The 18,045-nt window shown below is 41.0% G+C and overlaps 1 protein-coding gene across 1 annotated transcript in view; it reads right to left on the bottom strand.

The window, feature by feature from the left end:
* Positions 1 to 17,501, bottom strand: part of LOC147633697 (uncharacterized) — a 29,338-nt gene extending 11,837 nt beyond the window's left edge. Inside the window, exons 1-4 of the mRNA XM_086804702.1 lie at positions 17,374 to 17,501; positions 9,134 to 9,202; positions 7,860 to 8,274; positions 7,648 to 7,764 (exon numbers count right to left, since the gene is read on the bottom strand). Of these exons, the coding sequence (XP_086660828.1) occupies positions 7,648 to 7,764; positions 7,860 to 8,189 (447 nt within the window). The 5' untranslated portion in view covers positions 8,190 to 8,274; positions 9,134 to 9,202; positions 17,374 to 17,501. The remainder of the gene's footprint in view (positions 1 to 7,647; positions 7,765 to 7,859; positions 8,275 to 9,133; positions 9,203 to 17,373) is intronic.
* Between the last annotated feature and the right edge of the window lie 544 nt (positions 17,502 to 18,045).

Below are 18,045 nucleotides of genomic sequence, written 5' to 3'. Positions count from 1 at the left end.
GGCAACAAGCCGACAACATGCTTATTGGCTCACCAACAATAGCGATGCATGTGTGTGTGTGTGTGTGTGTGTGTGTGTGTGTGTGCGTGTGTGTGTGTGTGTGTGTGTGTGTGTGTGTGTGTGTGTGTACATAACAAGGTGTTTTCCCACTATTTCTGATCTGAGTCATTGATGTCCCACTCTGGGACAGCTATGAATGAACATTACTTTTATTTATGTAGCAATGGTTTCACTAAAAAAAAGTGTGTGTGTGTGTGTGTGTGTGTGTGTGTGTGTGTGTGTGTGTGTACATATAGGTGTGTGTGTGAGTGTGGCCGGGACCTGCTCGCCTGTGGACCTGCTCGCCGGGACCTGCTTGCCTGTGACCTGCGCACATGTCTGAGAGAGAGCAGATTCTCCTTTGCTTTCCCTCTGGCTGCAGCTCTCACCTGTGTGTGTGTGTGTGTGTAGACTGCTCGCCTGCGGTCCAGTTCACCATCGCCTGCGACCCAGCTCGATTATTGCCTGCGACTCCCTTTGCCTTCGAAGCTGCGACTCTACTCACCTGCGACCCAGGTCGCCTGTTCGACTGCTCGCAGTTCGCCTATCGCCTGCAACCCAACTCGCCTATTGCTTGCGACCTTGTTCGCCTCTTCGCCTGCGACTCCTTTTGCTTCGAAGCTGCAAGTCTACTCGCCTAAATTTCAAAGCCTCCTGTATACAGCATACAGCTTTCCAAAAAAAAAAAAGAGTTGTTTAGCAGTGTTGTACATACTCTTGCAATTATGTCTGAGACTGTTGTGACCTATGCTCGCCGGGATAATGCTGCAGACAGTAACAAGAGGCAGCATGCTGCAATTGAATCTGTCACCATGATCAAGCAAGATTCGTCGGATGCACAGTTTGTATATGAGGCTTTATGTGAGGACTTTGTAGACAGTCGTGTCAAATGGAAGGACCCGCCTCCTTCTTTCAGTTATAAGATTAAATTGCCGACGATTGTGTCTCCTCTGCGTAGATACTCAGAGAAAGGAATTATTCTCTTCTTTCCAGGTAAAATGCCTTCTGCGCAAAAGTAGCTCAATGGATTCAGTCCATTCTAGGTGGACCCTTTGTAGATGGAGTTCACTTTGCAGCAAGGGGTTTTTATGATGTATTACTGTCTGATGGTCAATATAAGCAGCAGATGCTTGAATCTTCCCCCCTTATGTTTGGTGTACAGTTGGTACATGTGTTACCTTGGTCCCCGACCAAGGACTATCAGTCCGTGATTAGACATCGTTGTCCTGTTTGGGTCGAGGTCGTGGATTTTCCAGAATATTTGAGAGAACATTTGCCAGGTATAGCAGCCACTCTGGGCAAAGTGGTTTGTGCACCTCGTCCTACAGGAAACAAAAACAGATTTTGCATCTTGTGGGATACAGACCATGAGCAACCACCAGCAATTGCTGTTGAAGTAGAAAATGTGCGTGGCATGGGTGCACGTTACTTCAAATTAAATTGGGGAGTCTTTGCAGGTGCTTGTTTCACTTGTCATAAGTTTGGGCATATGGCTTCTGAATGTCCTTCTCTGCTGCATCCTCCGCCGTTATCTGCTGTACCTCCCATCTCAGCGAATGAGCAGCCAACTCAAATTAAGGAGATACCAACAAATCAAGCCACTCGAAATACTCAAAAGGAGAAAGAGAAAGGAAAAGCTAAAGTTTCTCCACAAGTTGTTTCTTCTTTGGCAGTGTCTAATCAACCCAAGGATAAAGGAAAAGATAAAATATCTTCGGCTGAATGGAAAACTCCGAAAAAAGCTACTATGGTTCGTCGTGCTCCCGTTCCTTCACGTAATTGGACTGCATCTGCCACTATTACACAGTCTTCCACTTCATCGACTATGCTTTCTAGAATATGGTCAGATGTAGTTCGAGGTGCTTCCTCGAGTATGGATGCCGATGTAAATGCTTTGGATATGTGTGGTGATACGAATATGCATGAGTCTCTCTTGATTCAGGGCGAGGGCTCTCTCCCTGATTCAGTTGTTGTTATGCAACATTGATTTTGCTGGCTGTTCACTGTATATACCTTTGTACAGATTTGATGTTTGATGCTCCAATAAAATGTCTTTCGTACAATATTAGAGGACTTTGTGATCCAAGTAAATTTAGGTTGTTTTGGCACTATGTACATAAAATGCAGCCTCATCTGGTGTGTGTGCAAGAACACAATCAGCATACCTTCGTGGGTCAATCAGGTCACTTTGCTGGTTATGATATATTTTATGCGGGCACTCAGCATTACTCGGGAGTTTTTATGCTTGTTAAGCATGATCTACAACCAATGTTGGCCTACAATGATTCTGCTGGCAGATGGATGGTCATTCAATGTTTATTGTATGGACAAATTTATGAATTTGCAGCAGTTTATGCACCACAAAGCTCAACTGACAGGGCAAATATATGGTCACAAATGTTGGCTTATCCCTGGCTCCATAATGCATTCCTTTGTGGAGATTTTAATAATGCTCCATCTCCTGAATTTAACTCCACTGGAAGAACTCATATGCTTGGAGCTGAACGTAGAACATGGAATGATTTGCTCTCTTCTTGCAATATTTTGGACCTATGGCAACATGTATTCCCTCATCTGCAAGGGTTTACTTTTAACCACAATGCTTTTCCACATATCTGGACATGTCTGGATCGCTGGTACTTGTTACATGCTGATCAATATGATGATTTTGTTTGCAAACTATGGATTGATCGTTCCATGTTACTCTCTGATCATTCTCCTTTATGGTTAGGCCTTTATTTCGACATGCCACAAGATCTCTCTATTCTTCAGAAACATAGGCTGTTGCTTTTAAACAACAGTTATCTTGTGCATGCTGATTTCAAGGAAATGGTTTTGCAAGCCATTGAGCCCTTGCCCCTTCAAATGCATGAGGACATTGACATTGCTTGGTTTCAATTTGTTCAGCGCATGCAGGTTGTGATCTATGATTATGGTCGTTATTACATGGCCGACTTGCGGGATCAGATCTTGCAGGCTAAAGAAACATGTCAATCCATGGCTGATCTTGTTCAGTATAGGATTTTAAATACTAATGAACAAGAATCTTTAATGCAGGCTAAGCATTTCCTCATGCTAAATGATCAGAGAAAATTGCAAAAATGGTTGACACGTTCGCGACATCGAGCTATCATAGATAAGGGTTGCTCTTCCAAAGATTTTTTCAAAAATCTACATGCTTCAAGACAAAAGGAATGCATCAGAAGGGTGAAAAAATCTGATGGTCAATGGACTCATTCTTTATCGGAGCTCTCATATATTGCTAGTCAGCATTTTGCAGCTCTTTTTGCTAAACCGCCAACTACTTCGTCTGACATACTTGATGCTCGTTATGCTTTATTGCATCATGTTCAGCCCATTATTTCTCCACAGGATGCATTGGAATTAGAATCTGCGTTCACTGATATTGAACTTAAAGATGCTTTACGTTCAATGGGTCGATGGAAATCTCCCGGATGGGATGGATTGACAGTGGAATTTTTCCATGCTTTTTGGCCTCAGTTGGAACAATCATTGCTGTATATGATCAATGAAGCTTGGGCAAGTGATGTACTACCATCTTCTTGGAAAGAAGGATTGGTTAAGTTTTTCCCTAAACAGGATCTTTGTGAAGTTTTCTCTGATTGGAGGCCCATTACTCTTATGCCTGTCATCTATAAGCTTCTGACTAAGATGTTGGCAAATCGTATTAAAGGATTTTTACATGATGGTTTGCATCCTGCGCAATATGGTTTTGTGCCTCGGAGGCAAATCAATGATAATTTAGCCAATGCTTATATTGCCATTGAATATGCCAAATACACTAAGCAGGATGTACTCATTTTGCAGGTTGATATTGAGAAAGCTTTTGATTCTGTGCATTGGGACTATATAGCTATGACTATGAGTTCTCTTGGTTTCGGTGCAAAGTGGCAAAATATTGTGTATTGGCTCTATAATGACAGTGATGCTTCTTTGATTTTGAGCTCTTCTCTATCAGATTCTTGGAAATTGGGGCGTTCAGTTCGCCAGGGTTGTCCGCTTAGTTCCTTGTTGTTTGCTATTGCCACACATCCTTTTCTTTGCTATTTGGATTTTTTGCAAGCCACTGATGAAGTGCATGGCTTACAGCTTCCTACTGGGCATACTTTCCTGGCTCAGGCTTAAGCTGATGATTCTTTTTTTATGCCCAAGAATACGCAACAAGATCTTCAGAGATTAATGAAGGCTTTGGAACTTTTTGGTCTGGCTGCTGGTTTGAAAGTAAACTTCCGTAAGTCTACCTTGCTTACGCTTAGTGTACAGCAATGGCATCATGTATTGTGGCCCGGTGGAATACCTCCTGCTGGACATATCGTTCGTCATTTGGGTTACCCTTTGGGTTGGCAGCTGTCATCTTCACAAATGATTCAATGGGTTATGCTAAAATTGAATCGCAAAATTGATTATTGGCAGCTTTCCACTTGGCCTCTTCATGTACGTCTCAGGATAGTGCAGGCTATTGTGATGGCTTACATACAGTTCTTTCTTCCATTGATTATGTGGAGGAAAGCTGATATAGATCGGTTTATGTCTCTGGCAATGGCAATTGTGTGGAAAACTCAACATCGTAAAAAGGGTCTTCGTCTTTTGTCAATGCCAAAGATGTGTTCTCCAAAGATACATGGTGGCTTGAACATATTGAATATTCATTTTCATGTGCTTGCTCGTAAATCCACTTTGCTGTTGGAATTTGTACAACAGCGCCAGCCATGGGCTATTATGTTGGGTCATTTGTGTATGTCTATGTCTTCACCTGCTTTTGGAAAGTGGACTGTTACGTATTGGGATGCAATTTTCAGCCATTTCAATGGAAAGATTGTCGGCTGCCCTCTTTCATCTAAGTTAATTTTTGCCTGGAAACAGATTACGCAATATCTTTTTTGGAATCCGAGGCTTAATGCACAATCTTCTTCGCTTCGCCTTGAGAGCATTCATTGGTCGAAGGCTTTTGATGTACCCCTGGCTCTACATGAGCCTAGGAAGGCATATTTCCTTTCAAAGAAAGGAGTTTATCTTATTGATGATGTTTTGGATGCTGCTGGCCATGTGCTTTCTTTTGTGGTTGCCGCCAGGAAATTTGGTCTGGGGATGCATTATAGATCAATCTGGCAGCTTATTCGAGAGCTTCTTGCTCCTTTTGAACCAATTGCAGATTTGGATCGTTCTGATCGTTTGGTTGATTGGAGCCTTAAAAGAGAACAACCTGCACGAGGCCCTTTATCAATGACTAAACTTTCGGTTCATTCGATATATCATTTCTTGTTGCCTGCCTCTTGGGTTCAAGAACATGCAAATCAGATTTGGCATCTTCATAAAAGTCAGGCTTGGTGGAAACAGCGGCTTCATTCTCTTTGGAAATGCAGTCTACCTTTGAAAAGTAAACTTTTTTTATGGAGATGCTTGATTGGAGTCTTGCCAGTCGGCCTTTTCTTGGCTAGGCGACTTTTGGCACCTTCAACTTGTCATAGTTGTGGTGCTTCTCAAGAGACAGTCTTTCATCTTTTATGGAGTTGTCCTCTCACCAGGACTTTATTGGATCGGATTGCTACACGTTTAAGAGCCCGCTTCCGACAGGCACCCTTTGGGAAATACTTTTGGATCTTCGGTCTTCTCCCTTCACCCCTTAGATCCTATAAAGTCTTCTTTGATTGGGTTCACTATTGGGCTTTATGGACTACGTGGGAGTCTCGCAACAGGATAGTTTTTGCTGGGCCTCATTTGGATGCTTACTCATTCTTCCGTTCCTCTCTTCAGCAATCTTTATATGACTGTCTCTCTCTTCATGAGATAGACTCATCTCTGTATGCTCTTTTTACAGATTGTTTTTAGATGTTTAACTATGTTCACACTGAACATAGTAAACATTCTAGTAGTTTCCCTTGTATATGGTCTTTTTGGTGGGTTTTCCTCGTTTTGAGGTTTCCCACCTGTAATTAATGACATGAAGCTTTACAAAAAAAAAGTGTGTGTGTACATATACATATACATATATTGGAAATTCGTCATACTCATCTACTTGTCTCAATGTTGGACTTCACAAAGTATTTCTCTATAAACGAAGTGCTAGCAAGAAGTATACACTAGGTCTCAGAGCTACCATTGATGTTTCCAACCTCAGCCATATCTTTTGTGCTTGAAGTACAGTTGCAACGCTTCTTTCTTGTACATAATACAGATCAATAGTTTAGGACTCTTGGGTGTGTGATTCCACCGCACTCTTTTCTATCTCAAAAAACCCTAGAACATAGGCACAAGCATTCTACATTATCAATATATGAGCCTTAATCTCTAGAATCACCATGCATCCCAAATCCCACGGCCCCATAACCCCTCAGCTTTAAGTCAACTAACTCAACGTTAGCATCAAGTACATAACACACAGAATGATGGAAAAGAAAATTTTACAACAGCTCTACCAAATGTAGAGCTAGTGAGAGAAAGATGAACATTGGATAATCCATGCTAAGCTTGTATTAATTTCAAGGACCCAAGTCCAATTATACAACAGAGAAAATACAATGGCTGTCTCGAAAATGCAAATGATCCACACACAAGTAACAGCTCAACTACTGCAGAAGGGTAAATGTCTCATTGATGAAAAACGAGGAAGGAAGCATGTCTCATGATGAAAATGAGGGAGGAAGCATGTTTATGTATAGGACCATTTGAAGTCCTTATAAGGGTTGACCCACTCAACTCAGCTACTTCCTGACGTGCTTATAACCTACCTGACCAGTATTTCCACCACCCCCAACTTGCCCAAACGGCCATAAGGCCTACCCTGTGTGTCGAACGACTAGATGTCAGCACCCAATCAAAAACCATTTGTCAAATCATCCCATTTTGGAGATCCTAACAGCATTCTCACGTTTGCCTACTTGTGCAACCGTCATCGATACATTACGCACATTTTTCTTTCAATGTCAAAAATGTCACCTTGCATGTGGCAATTAACATTTATTTGAAAATGTAGGGGTTTTTGAGCTAGATTGAAATTTCAAGCCACATAGGTCCATTAAAAAATTTATATGTAGAGAACCTTCTGCAAGTAACGGGAGACTCTCCAAAATCTTTCCAAGTTTTGGGATAGAATCTTTAATTGTGGCAATTTTCTTTGGTTTTGTCAAAATCTAATTTTAAGAATATTTAAATTAGGTAAGAAAATTTAATTTCGGCAACAGAACAATCGATTTGGGTGGTGAGATACTTGTTAGCAGGGAGTCCAAGGGATTCTTGAAACTTATTTACATTCACCGTCATGGCTTTGAGACTTGAATGTTTCATATTCAACTCAGCACTTACATAATGGTGTCTTCTATTGAATCTGTGGACCTTAAATTAGTACTTTATATAGTTTACTCGTGTGTGTCATGGCATGATGATGTGGCATTGGCTTTCATTTTACTCCGTTTTCAAGACACTATGGATCAGTCCGTCACCACTCCATTGGGACCATGCCACAAGGTGGAGGTGGGTCACATAGCACAGCTAGTCACAACAACATCGATATTCATACAATAAATTCGACTTACCAAGATTCAATGAGTGAGGTATGTAGCAAATGAGGAGGGAAAAAAAAGGATTTACCTGATCATATGACAGATCAAACTGAAATTTAAAATCTGAAAAGTAGTTTTCCCTTATTGCATCTTTGAACTCGGCTTCTTCCAAAGGGGAACAGCGCTCAACCTCTTTGAACCGTACCTGCATATGAAAACCACAAATAAGGCTGATTACACCCATGAAAGGTTTCCACTCTAACGAAGCACAAGGTTGTGCAAGGTTTTTAGACATATGACCTGTGCAGGAAATGAACCCTTGGAATAAGGAGATCGCTCAATATTAAGTTTCCCATATGTACTGGCCTCATATATACCCCACATTTTCCTTGCCTCATACTCAAAGAGGAAGAGGATTGTGCCCGGTACAACTCGCCTGACTAGATGCCACATGTTATAAGGAAGGCCAAATAAACTATGATAAAAACATTCTTTCATTGTTCGTTTGTTGCACATAAAGATTACACCAGCCAAATTGGTGTGCGCCTCTTTTATAGTTCGTTTATTAAATCCAGCTGAAAGATCTGCTCTGAAGGACCCATTGCTTTCTTCAGTGTGCTGTTCATTCATCTTGTTGAGAGCTTTTGATGGACTCACAGCCGCTTGAATGGCTTCCTCAAGTTCACCTTTGCCCTTTCTATTTACTGACTCAAGTCTGCCCATCATTTCCAAAGCCATATCACAGTAAATATCTTCTCTGTCAAGAATCAGTGTACAACTACACCAACAGTCAAGTCTATGAGATTGAGTCGACATTGTTACTTAAAACACCAGTTGTCAACTCTATTACAAACTTAACAATACTGATCAATATAAAATAGTGAACACAGGTTTGTCAGCTCCATTGTAAACTGAACAATTGCACACTGCACATTTCTTCAGTGCAGCAGCCCTGCTCATCTACATGGGTTTCATGATAGCAGGATTCTCCATGATCAGGGTATGTTCAAATTCAAATCACAAACAGTAAGACAAGAAAAAAAAACACTAAATGAAACTGTAAATTCCAGGAATTATGATTAAGACAAAGATGACAAAGATCTCATGTAGCATTTAACTGCCCCACACAACCCATTGTGCTACATAATTAGGTTATCTATTTATTTTCATGGTTCACTTGAGCACATTGCATCATCCAAGATATAACACTCAAGTCATTTGTGGTAGATTACATAAATGCTGATAAAATATGATTTGAACATTTATACAGGAAAAGAGTGTTTCAAAGGAATATAAGTACACAAATTGAGGGGCTGAGACAGCTACAATCAACCAAAAAGAGTGGACTATCCTACTAACTTTCTATGATCCTTGGAACAAGAATCATGCAAAGGACACGAGCACAATTATTTAGACAATCTCACACAATTATTTAGACAATCTCTCACCAATAAATAGAGATAACCGCACAAGTAAAACAACTGCTTAATGATTGAATCAGCCCAGGAAAGAAATGTGTACCAGCATCAGTCCAAGAGTGCAATCAATTATCAATATTTATATTACATTCCCACCTTTGAGTAGAAGTGCCCACCTTGAAGTAGAAAAGTTGCTGCTGTGAGAAGCCCAAAACTAGGCAGTATCTGTCCAAAGCATGGAGAAAGTTGAAAAATCAGCTCAACCTTTTTAAGCGGAAGTTGGGGAGTGAAAACATCATTTGTAAAGAAACATACTTGAGGGTGAAAGCTGTCTATAAGCTTTAAGGGTATCAAGAGGTCATTATTCATCAAGGTAGAGGCTGGTAGCACATGTCCAATGTGACACACAGAAGCCGAAATCAGTAGCATTGGGGCTCTCAAGTGTAAAGAAGGAAAGTGTGGAGTGAAATGACAATTATAGGAGCAGGTGTAGGCTGAATTAACAAGTGGCAAGACAATGTCAAATGAACTGCCAAAGGTAGGGAAAAGTGCAGGGCCCAGGCCAAGTTCATATGTGAAATACCTTCAAGTCAAGACTACTAACACATGTCAAAAGAGAGTTGAAACTTGGATCTATAAAGGATCAAAGCATATCAAACTCATGATTGGACAATGAAGGAGATTAGCACTAAAGTAATGAAAGCATAATCAAGATAATGAACTTCACAAATCAAAACAAATCTATTCATCAAAACTCACACAAATGTGAGCAAGAAGTACATCAATTTAGAGCCCAAGAAAGGCATCTCTAGACCCACAACCACCTCCATAAACCTCTCCATCAATACATTGGTTTTCTCAATCACGTCTCCTTCCATCCCCCATCACCAATGTGACCACCGTGTGGGCTATCATCCATATTACATCGCTGCTTGCATCAAGGTTCTCTAACCTTTTTCACCTTCTATAAGTTTTTACATTCACCATACAAATTCAACCTTTGAACAGCACACCATACAAACGTGGCAGAGTGTTACTCACAGATCAAGAAACCACATGCCTCCCTTTAAGCACAAAATGGAAAACTACCACACCTCTCCTCAAATACACAATGTCGAGAGAACAACCCACCTCTCAAGATACAGACCTAGCTTTCAAGAAAGAGGATAGAGATCAAGGCAAAAGTACCTAACATAGAAGCCCACAAAGCCTACAGATGACAAGCATTACAAATCGAGGCATTGGAAACAAATCAGCACACATTACAAGATGGAATGTAGTGAGGTGCTGGAGGGCTTTCCAATAAGTCAAACATTGGGCCAAGAAATAGGGATCTAAAATGTGCCTAAGGGATCTGTTTTCGGACTAAAAAGTTGGGCATAAAAAGCCATCTGCTTGCACTCTGAAAAATAACTCACCATTGTAGAAAGCGACTCCAATCCTGCAACTTGTGTGGTGATTTACCTTATATTCCAAGAAAACAAGCGACTTTCGAAATACATCAACTTCCTACACATGGACTTTACACTAGTACCATGTACCAGGTCACCTTACACCATTGCATTGAAATCCTGCTAAAAATAAAGTTGAAAAATGCTTGATTTGAAACACAAAAGAAAGTCCCACAAAACACACTCCGAAAAGGAAAATATAGATTCACGAAGTGTTCTCTCAACCAAGGCAAGGAGCGTTAAACCTTTCTGAAATTGAGATACATAAACAACTTGTCACGTGCAACAATTGATCAGGTGCCACATGGACATAAGTTGGCTAATTATGGGCAGTTTACTTCAGGGCTTGCAAAGGCGAGTTGGCTAGACAAGAGTTTTGCCTGTAAATAGCACAGTTTGGGTCAGATCTCAGCATTCAAGGTCGGATAGGCAAGCCTCAGCCCAGGATCAACAGTTCACAGCCATAACACAGCAAGTTCCAGTCTTACAGCTTTGGAGAAGTAATTAAAGTCGATAGCATGCATCAACAGTTAGTGCACATCATCATTCAAGAGCGCAGGCCTAGTCCATATCTAAGCAACCATTGTCAATACGCATTCCTTCAATAAATATACAGTAGATTAGATGAATCTCTTCCCTTGTCTTGTACATTTTCGGTTTGTGCATCTAATTAGAGTTAATTGCAACACATAATCAGCATGATTCCGCTTAACACGTTACATTAGTATCCAAGAATAGATCTTTTCTAGGGAGCCATGCATGCATGTAGTTTAGGTTCTCGGCCATAAGGTCTAGGTAGTAGGCAGCAAGATTTGTGTTTTTCTTCATCGCAGACATGGAAGGAGGTTGGTTTCAAGACTCTTTTGGAGGACCAATTAGCAACTCGGAAGCAAACAATCAAGGCTCATCTCTCTTGGATGCACAATTCTAAAAAGCAAGGATTCAACCTGGATGACTCGCTCTGAAGAATTAAGCTAGCTAATTGTCGGGGAGAGATCCAAGCACAATAAGTACAAGGAAAGTTTACCAAAGTAGCATAGTAGTGAATTCACAGGTGGTAGAAACTCAGCAGAAGAGAGTTTCTGCAAAAGTTGAAGAGCTTTGAGGACTGGAGTTGTTCAAGAGGGAGTTTCCTCACATGAGTTTGAGCAAGTGGAAGGAAGACCAAGGCCACAGGAATTCAAGCCACACAAGAGCCAAGTTGTTCCGACGAAGGTACAAATTGGAGCAACAAGACGGACAAATAAGGTAGTCTAGATGCCACAAGCCAAGAGTCGACCAAGCGGTGCCAGTATCACAATCTGCAAGGCTAAGGCAAGTTCACAAACTAGTCCCTGAGGAGCAACAAAACCCACAGTTGGTGGCAACACCAATACTCCTTAGTCATCAAATTTTAATCTCTAAGTACTATGCAATGGAGGATGAGGAGAGTCTCAGTCCAAAGGAGTTTCCCTTGGCAACACGCCAGTGGGACCAATAGTGCAGGATCCACAGTTAAAAGTAGAACCTAAAGACATGCAACTTCAGGATGACCGCAAGGAGAATTGGCAATCATGTTTCTAGAGCCTAGTGTCAATAAGCACCCTTGGCGTGTGGGGAACTGAGCTATAGAAGAGGGAGAGAATACGAAGGAGCACATGATCAAGGTTGGAGATGGAGGTAGCACAAAGGTGAATTAGATTTGCTGGTGCTCCAAGTAAAGGGGAAGGAGATGTCGCCTGCATCGATTAATTGGGTCCACAAGGACACTAGTTGGCTAATTATGGGCAGTTTTCAACTACCTAAGCATGTGTGAAACAGCCTAACCAAGGGATCAAGGATTGAACACCTTTGAAGCTGAGTATCAACACAATTAGTGATTTTTATGACATTATTTTTGGGCTTGCAAAAGGCTAGCCAACTAGAGTTAGATGGACAAGAGTTTTACCTTTAAATAGCAAGATTTGGTTCAAATGTCAGCATTCGAGGTTGGATAAGCAAGCCTATCAGCAGTTTCTAATCATAGCAACGAAGGTTCCAGCCCTGAACAACTTTGGAGCAAAAGTTAAAGTCAGTAGCATGCATCAACAGTTAACAGATGTCAAAAGCCTGGATCGGCGTAATAATTCAATTGATAGATTAGGTTAATCTATTTCCTTGTCTACTGCATTTTCAGTTTCTGCAAATCTAATTAGCATTAACAGCAACACATCATCAGCACACTTGTGCTTAGCATACTACACAACGTAAAATCCTCATATTAAGTAACCTTTGATGACTAGTTTGAGGTATCTTAGGTGAGCAAACAAATTAAAATTTTGTATCATTTCAACACTTTAAATAACAGCCATGCACCGATCCAAATAAGAAGAAAATATTGTAGGCACCACATTGTGGCCACAATAGGCTGAAATGGATATTGTTCAAAGCATGGAGAAGATACATAACCACAAGCGGCCAAAGATTACCCGAGTTAGCACGTCGAAACCGTCCCAATCCGAGGGTGGCAAGGTACATACTCAAGGGCTATATTTGGCCCAGTCTAAGGCAGGAGGTCTTCAAAAAATAAGCCATACTTTACCTGAACAAGAAGCCTAAGGCAACAATATCATGTGGAAAGTTGTCCAAAGCCAAACTACAACATACCCAAAAGAACACCGATGCTTTTTACACATAGTAAACATCCCAAACATCAATGTCTTGAAGGATGAGCGGCTACTCTAAATATTGTAACCTTGCATGTGATTGTGCACAAAAACAAAAAAAAAACCCCAAAAAAAAAAAAGAAATCACACACAATGGCCTCCACCCCAATTAGAATCCCATTTGCTATTAACGTTTTCATTTACAAACTAGCTTCTTCATCCCTCTGGAGAATCAAAGACATGAAACATCTACTTATCAACACCAAGCATACATAAACCCCTTGACAAAGTCTTTCATCCAATCATGAGGACACGATCCACATCAAGAAGGGGCCATTTTAGGGTTAACAAGGTTCCATACCCAATTATATGCCAAAGCGTGAGTAATCTACATCAAATGTCAAGAATAGACACACCAAACTCATGTACAAACAAGCCATGAAACAATCATGTCCAAATCTCAAACTTGGACAGGCACTCGCCCGCGAGACAGATAATTAATCGTGTTTCCCACTCCAAGAGCATGTGGTAGTGAGCTAGAGCATGCTCTCTATTGTTGTAATGCATCAATGTATTATGAGATGAAGTAATGTATAAGCAATAGGCCATCTAGAAGCTTTAGGCGCCTACTCGACCATAGTTTAAGTGTGTGAACACTTATGGCCATTGTATAAAAGGCAATTTATCTCATAATGCAAACACTCTCCCATTATGCAATTGGGCTTTCCCTCTTACTAAGCTCTCTCTAATCTTCTCTCTAATGCATGCTAGTGACTCCTAGTCTCAGTCACAATTATAAATCCACCTACACCAAGTCCATTGAAATATGTTACATTTTGGGCTGCCCAATGTATCATATAGAAGAATTGCCTATACTAAGAACTCTACAAAACTCAAAGATGAACAAAAAGAAGAGAGAAATGTTGTTGTAACAATGTTTTTTATATATATGTATCAATATGTACATAGATTCTAGCCAACTTGGCCTCCAAAAGGAAAACACCTAATCGTATGACATGTCCCACAAATCAAGGATCAGATGACTAATGATTGTACTGGGCCTTTCTATTTCAAGGCTCATGCAATTGCCTCTACAACTACCCAATTGCTATCGGCCAAGTCCTTGGACAAATAAATACCACACATCCCATAAAAAGCTAGTCAATGCCTAAAAAGGCTCCTAATCATAGCCAAAGCTAGGCATTAAGCATGTCCACATGTTGTGCATGTGACAGCCCCTCCTCCTCCTAAGCTTGATGACGGAAATCCAACTGATTTTGGATGATTGACATCATCCCTTAAATGCATGTGGACTCCATCCTTGGCATCCTACTTCCAAAACTTGAGACACTCTTGAGTGGATCGTGTCTTGAAAACCTTCAATTGCAACCTTGGATTGCTCCAATCTCTAATGCTATGTTCTGCATTGAGAAACGTGCACGTGTTCTTCTTGTCTCCTCCTTGAGCTAAAGATTTGTACCTTTCTTGGGCCGAGTGCTAGATCCCGTCTTGAAAACTGGCAACCCCTTGTTCCTCCCCTCATCCTTGCACCGTGGCTGAGCCTCTGTTACCCCATGATACCCACCTGGGGGCTCTATACCACATGGATGCCCTCATTTTGGCACCATCGGGATACTTGATGTTGAAGAGCCACTTGGTTGTCTTCCTGTCCGGACTGAAAACAGCCACCTTTGTACCTGCGTTTTTCAAATCTGCACCAATTCAACACCTCTAGGACTTTCGCCAAGCTCTAAAAACAATGTAATACGCGGAAGGATTGCATGTACTAAGAATTGTGCAAAACACAAAGATGAACAGAGAGAAGAGAGAGAAATGTTGCTGTAACAGTGTTTTCTGTATGTATGTATCAATATGTACATATATCCTAGCCAACATGGCCTCCAAAAGGAAAACACCTAATCCTATGATGTCCCACAAATCAGGGATCAGATGACTAATGATTGTACTAGGCCTTGCTATTTATAGGCTCCTAGAATTGCCCCTACAACTACCCGATTGCTATCGGCAAGCTCCTTGGACAGAATGCCTAAAAAGGCTCCTAATCATAGCCAAAACTGGGGATTAAGCATGTCCACATATTGTGCGTGTGACACCTAGCCTGCTCTAAGGGGACTACCAAACATCTATAAAAAGGACTCTTGGCCCTCCTCCTTCCTCATTTCTCAAGTGTCAAAGACATCAACAAACAAGTCTTCCCGAGCACAGTTCAGCCCACGAAGGAAACCCAACATTCTCAATCTTCCAAAGCTCAACAAGCCATCAGCCCCAACACATCAAACAGCCCACTGTGCATAGTTGCCAACGGTCAGCTTGGGATTCATCCGATGCTTCTTCCAAAGAGGTCTAGACAATCCATGAAGTCACTATTGTGGGAACATTACTTTGTACTTAGTTATAACTCAGTAATGACAATCAAATGCACCACAAGGTGGAGCCCTTAAGTAGGTGGATTGGGATCCAATCAGGTGTGTTGTCCCTGTCTATCTCATCATGTCTCGCTCTTCTCATTAAAGTTAATTGCAACTTAAGTATGCCTAATAACCTGACCTCTCAGTCTGCTCTAATTCACAAATTACCACTCTGAAATACAAGGTTACTTAGTACATGTACTCCCAACCATCCTCTCAAAATATAGTTATAGTGGAACACTACCACATACACCAAGGGTCTGTGGCATCCCTCCCGACTTATTTAAAGGGGGAAAAGGTTAATGGCTTTCTCTATCAGACCCCGCCAACAAAACATGGAAGTTGTCACAACAATCCTCATCTCACCATGCATCCTCATATTTGTTATTGTGATCACGCTCAGTGCTTCGTTCCATGCTTACGTGGACGACAATCACTTCAGAAACTAAACCTCTGCCTTATCGATATGCATTGCCCAACTGGAAGGCATGTGGAACTTCGTTGATCATCCCCAAAGTGATCAATAGGAGTTTGAATTTGAAGCTTCAAAATGAAAGCTTTCGGTAGCATTTGTGGCCTCTTTGAGCTCTGGCTTCAGGATGCAAAGATATGCTCAATCCCACTACAAACACTTGATATCAACCACACTCTAAAGTCTCCCAGTACAAGCCCCTTATAAGGGTTATTGAAGGTACGAATCTGGTGTGAAGAGACTGGAACTCCCTCCCAAGTGATCTCTCGTTTGAAGTCCAACCAATTACCTAAAAGCATGATCTTTCAATATCGCCTGTTGAACAGAAAAAAGACTCCAACCAGTTGAACATAAGTGGATAAAATGCAGTATAAAAATACAGCTTTGTGCCCCGAAACTGCAATCATCTAAGAGCATGCCAAAAATGACTACTGAACCTGCTATCTCAAACAAACCCAGTAGACCTCCGTACCACTAAAGCACAACACAGAGACACATAGATAATCTTTCTGTTGGAAGCTCCAAAATGGAAGAAAATGTACATAAGCAAAACCGAATGATTATTCAACTAGGGGACCTACCTCTTGACTCCGCAACAAAAACGTTTTATAAAAGTTATCTGAGCCAAGTGCGCATAGCCAGTCCCACAGAGAAACTAGTATTGCTGGAATTGATTGGGAGCACATAGTCAGTCCCATGGAGAACCTAGCAAAGTATAATTACTTTTCTCCAAAATGCCACTCTTTGCTTTCAGATTGTCACTCTCCAAGCGACCACCTGTAAAGCAGACACTGACTGCCACTGCAGTAATTTACCCCTGATAATTCAGTTGAGGTCAAATTCTTAAGCAGTCCTGGATTGTTCAATGCATCAAACAACCTCGGGTTACTTCAATAGCAGTAAGAGGAACTAAAGGTCTTGGTTGGGGCATAAGTCACTGCAAGCAATCTCAGCGATAAGGATTACTCAGCAAAAACAAAAGGGGAAGTAACTTATCAACATAATCTGAGCACAAGAAGGAAAAGGGGAACTTAAAGCCCTAATGCACAGTAGAAAATCGGAGCAGGTAAAATACCTTACAGGACACCGAGAAAGACAACTTTAGATACTCAACATTTCCATCAATTATGAGCAAGACTCCCACATTAGCCTCTCTCTAGGTAACAGATGGCTAGGTAGAAATGATGTTTAAAAATGAACGAAGCATTGCAAAAAGGCCTCCGTGCAGAGGCAGCTTAGGTCAAAGATCTGTTTCAACGTCATAAGACAAGCAGTTTCTAAGAAAACTACACAAAGAGGCCTCCGTGCTGAGTCTCTGCAGAGGACAATAAGGTCGAGCTGTTCTTCTTAAGGTTGCCATTACTCAATGAAGGCTTTTGTTGAGAAATGAAAAAGAGCAGGAGGAAGATAAAGAGCTTACCTGTGTAGAATGGTAAAGGCATCTGACCTTCCGAGAGAGATGGCGTTTTCTTGCGAGTACGGGGGAGGGGTAAGAAAGCGAATCGGTGCAGGAAAGGCGATAAAGCAAACAACACGGAACGATAGAGGTAACCCTACGATGTGGGGAACGCCCACTGTGTGAGAAGCTAAAAGAAAAACGTGGCATAACCTACTGGTAGGTGAGAGGAGGAGGTGCTGCGCTATACAAAACTCATGAGAAAGAACACTAAGAGGCGTGTGATACAGTGCCAAGGGGCGCACAACCCCTTCACATTATTATTATTATTATTATTATGTTTTTAATGGTGGTTTAGCCCAAATTTTTTATCGTGATTTAAGAATAAGATTTTGTAATTTGTAGTTGTATAAATGCCTCTAATCTTTGAAACTTGGTTTTTTTATATCTGTTGACACATTTTCTTGATTTTTTTAAGGTTTTTGATCTTTCAAGGAAGTTTTATATTTTTCATTGTTTTTCTTCAGGATTGACTATCCTACTTGGGTGATCCACCTTTGACGATTTTTCTAAAAAACAATTCCTATCATCAATTTAGAAAGAGGAAGATTAAAATAAAACCACATGTATTATTTTATTTGTGATGACAAAAATTCCCATGGATTGAAACATATTAAAAGAGACATTTATTACAAA

Source organism: Cibotium barometz, chromosome 11 (genome assembly GCF_041138505.1).
Source record: "Cibotium barometz isolate CiBa-2024 chromosome 11, ASM4113850v1, whole genome shotgun sequence".
Lineage (NCBI taxonomy): Eukaryota > Viridiplantae > Streptophyta > Polypodiopsida > Cyatheales > Cibotiaceae > Cibotium > Cibotium barometz.
This window is presented reverse-complemented; position numbering and strand designations above follow the sequence as displayed.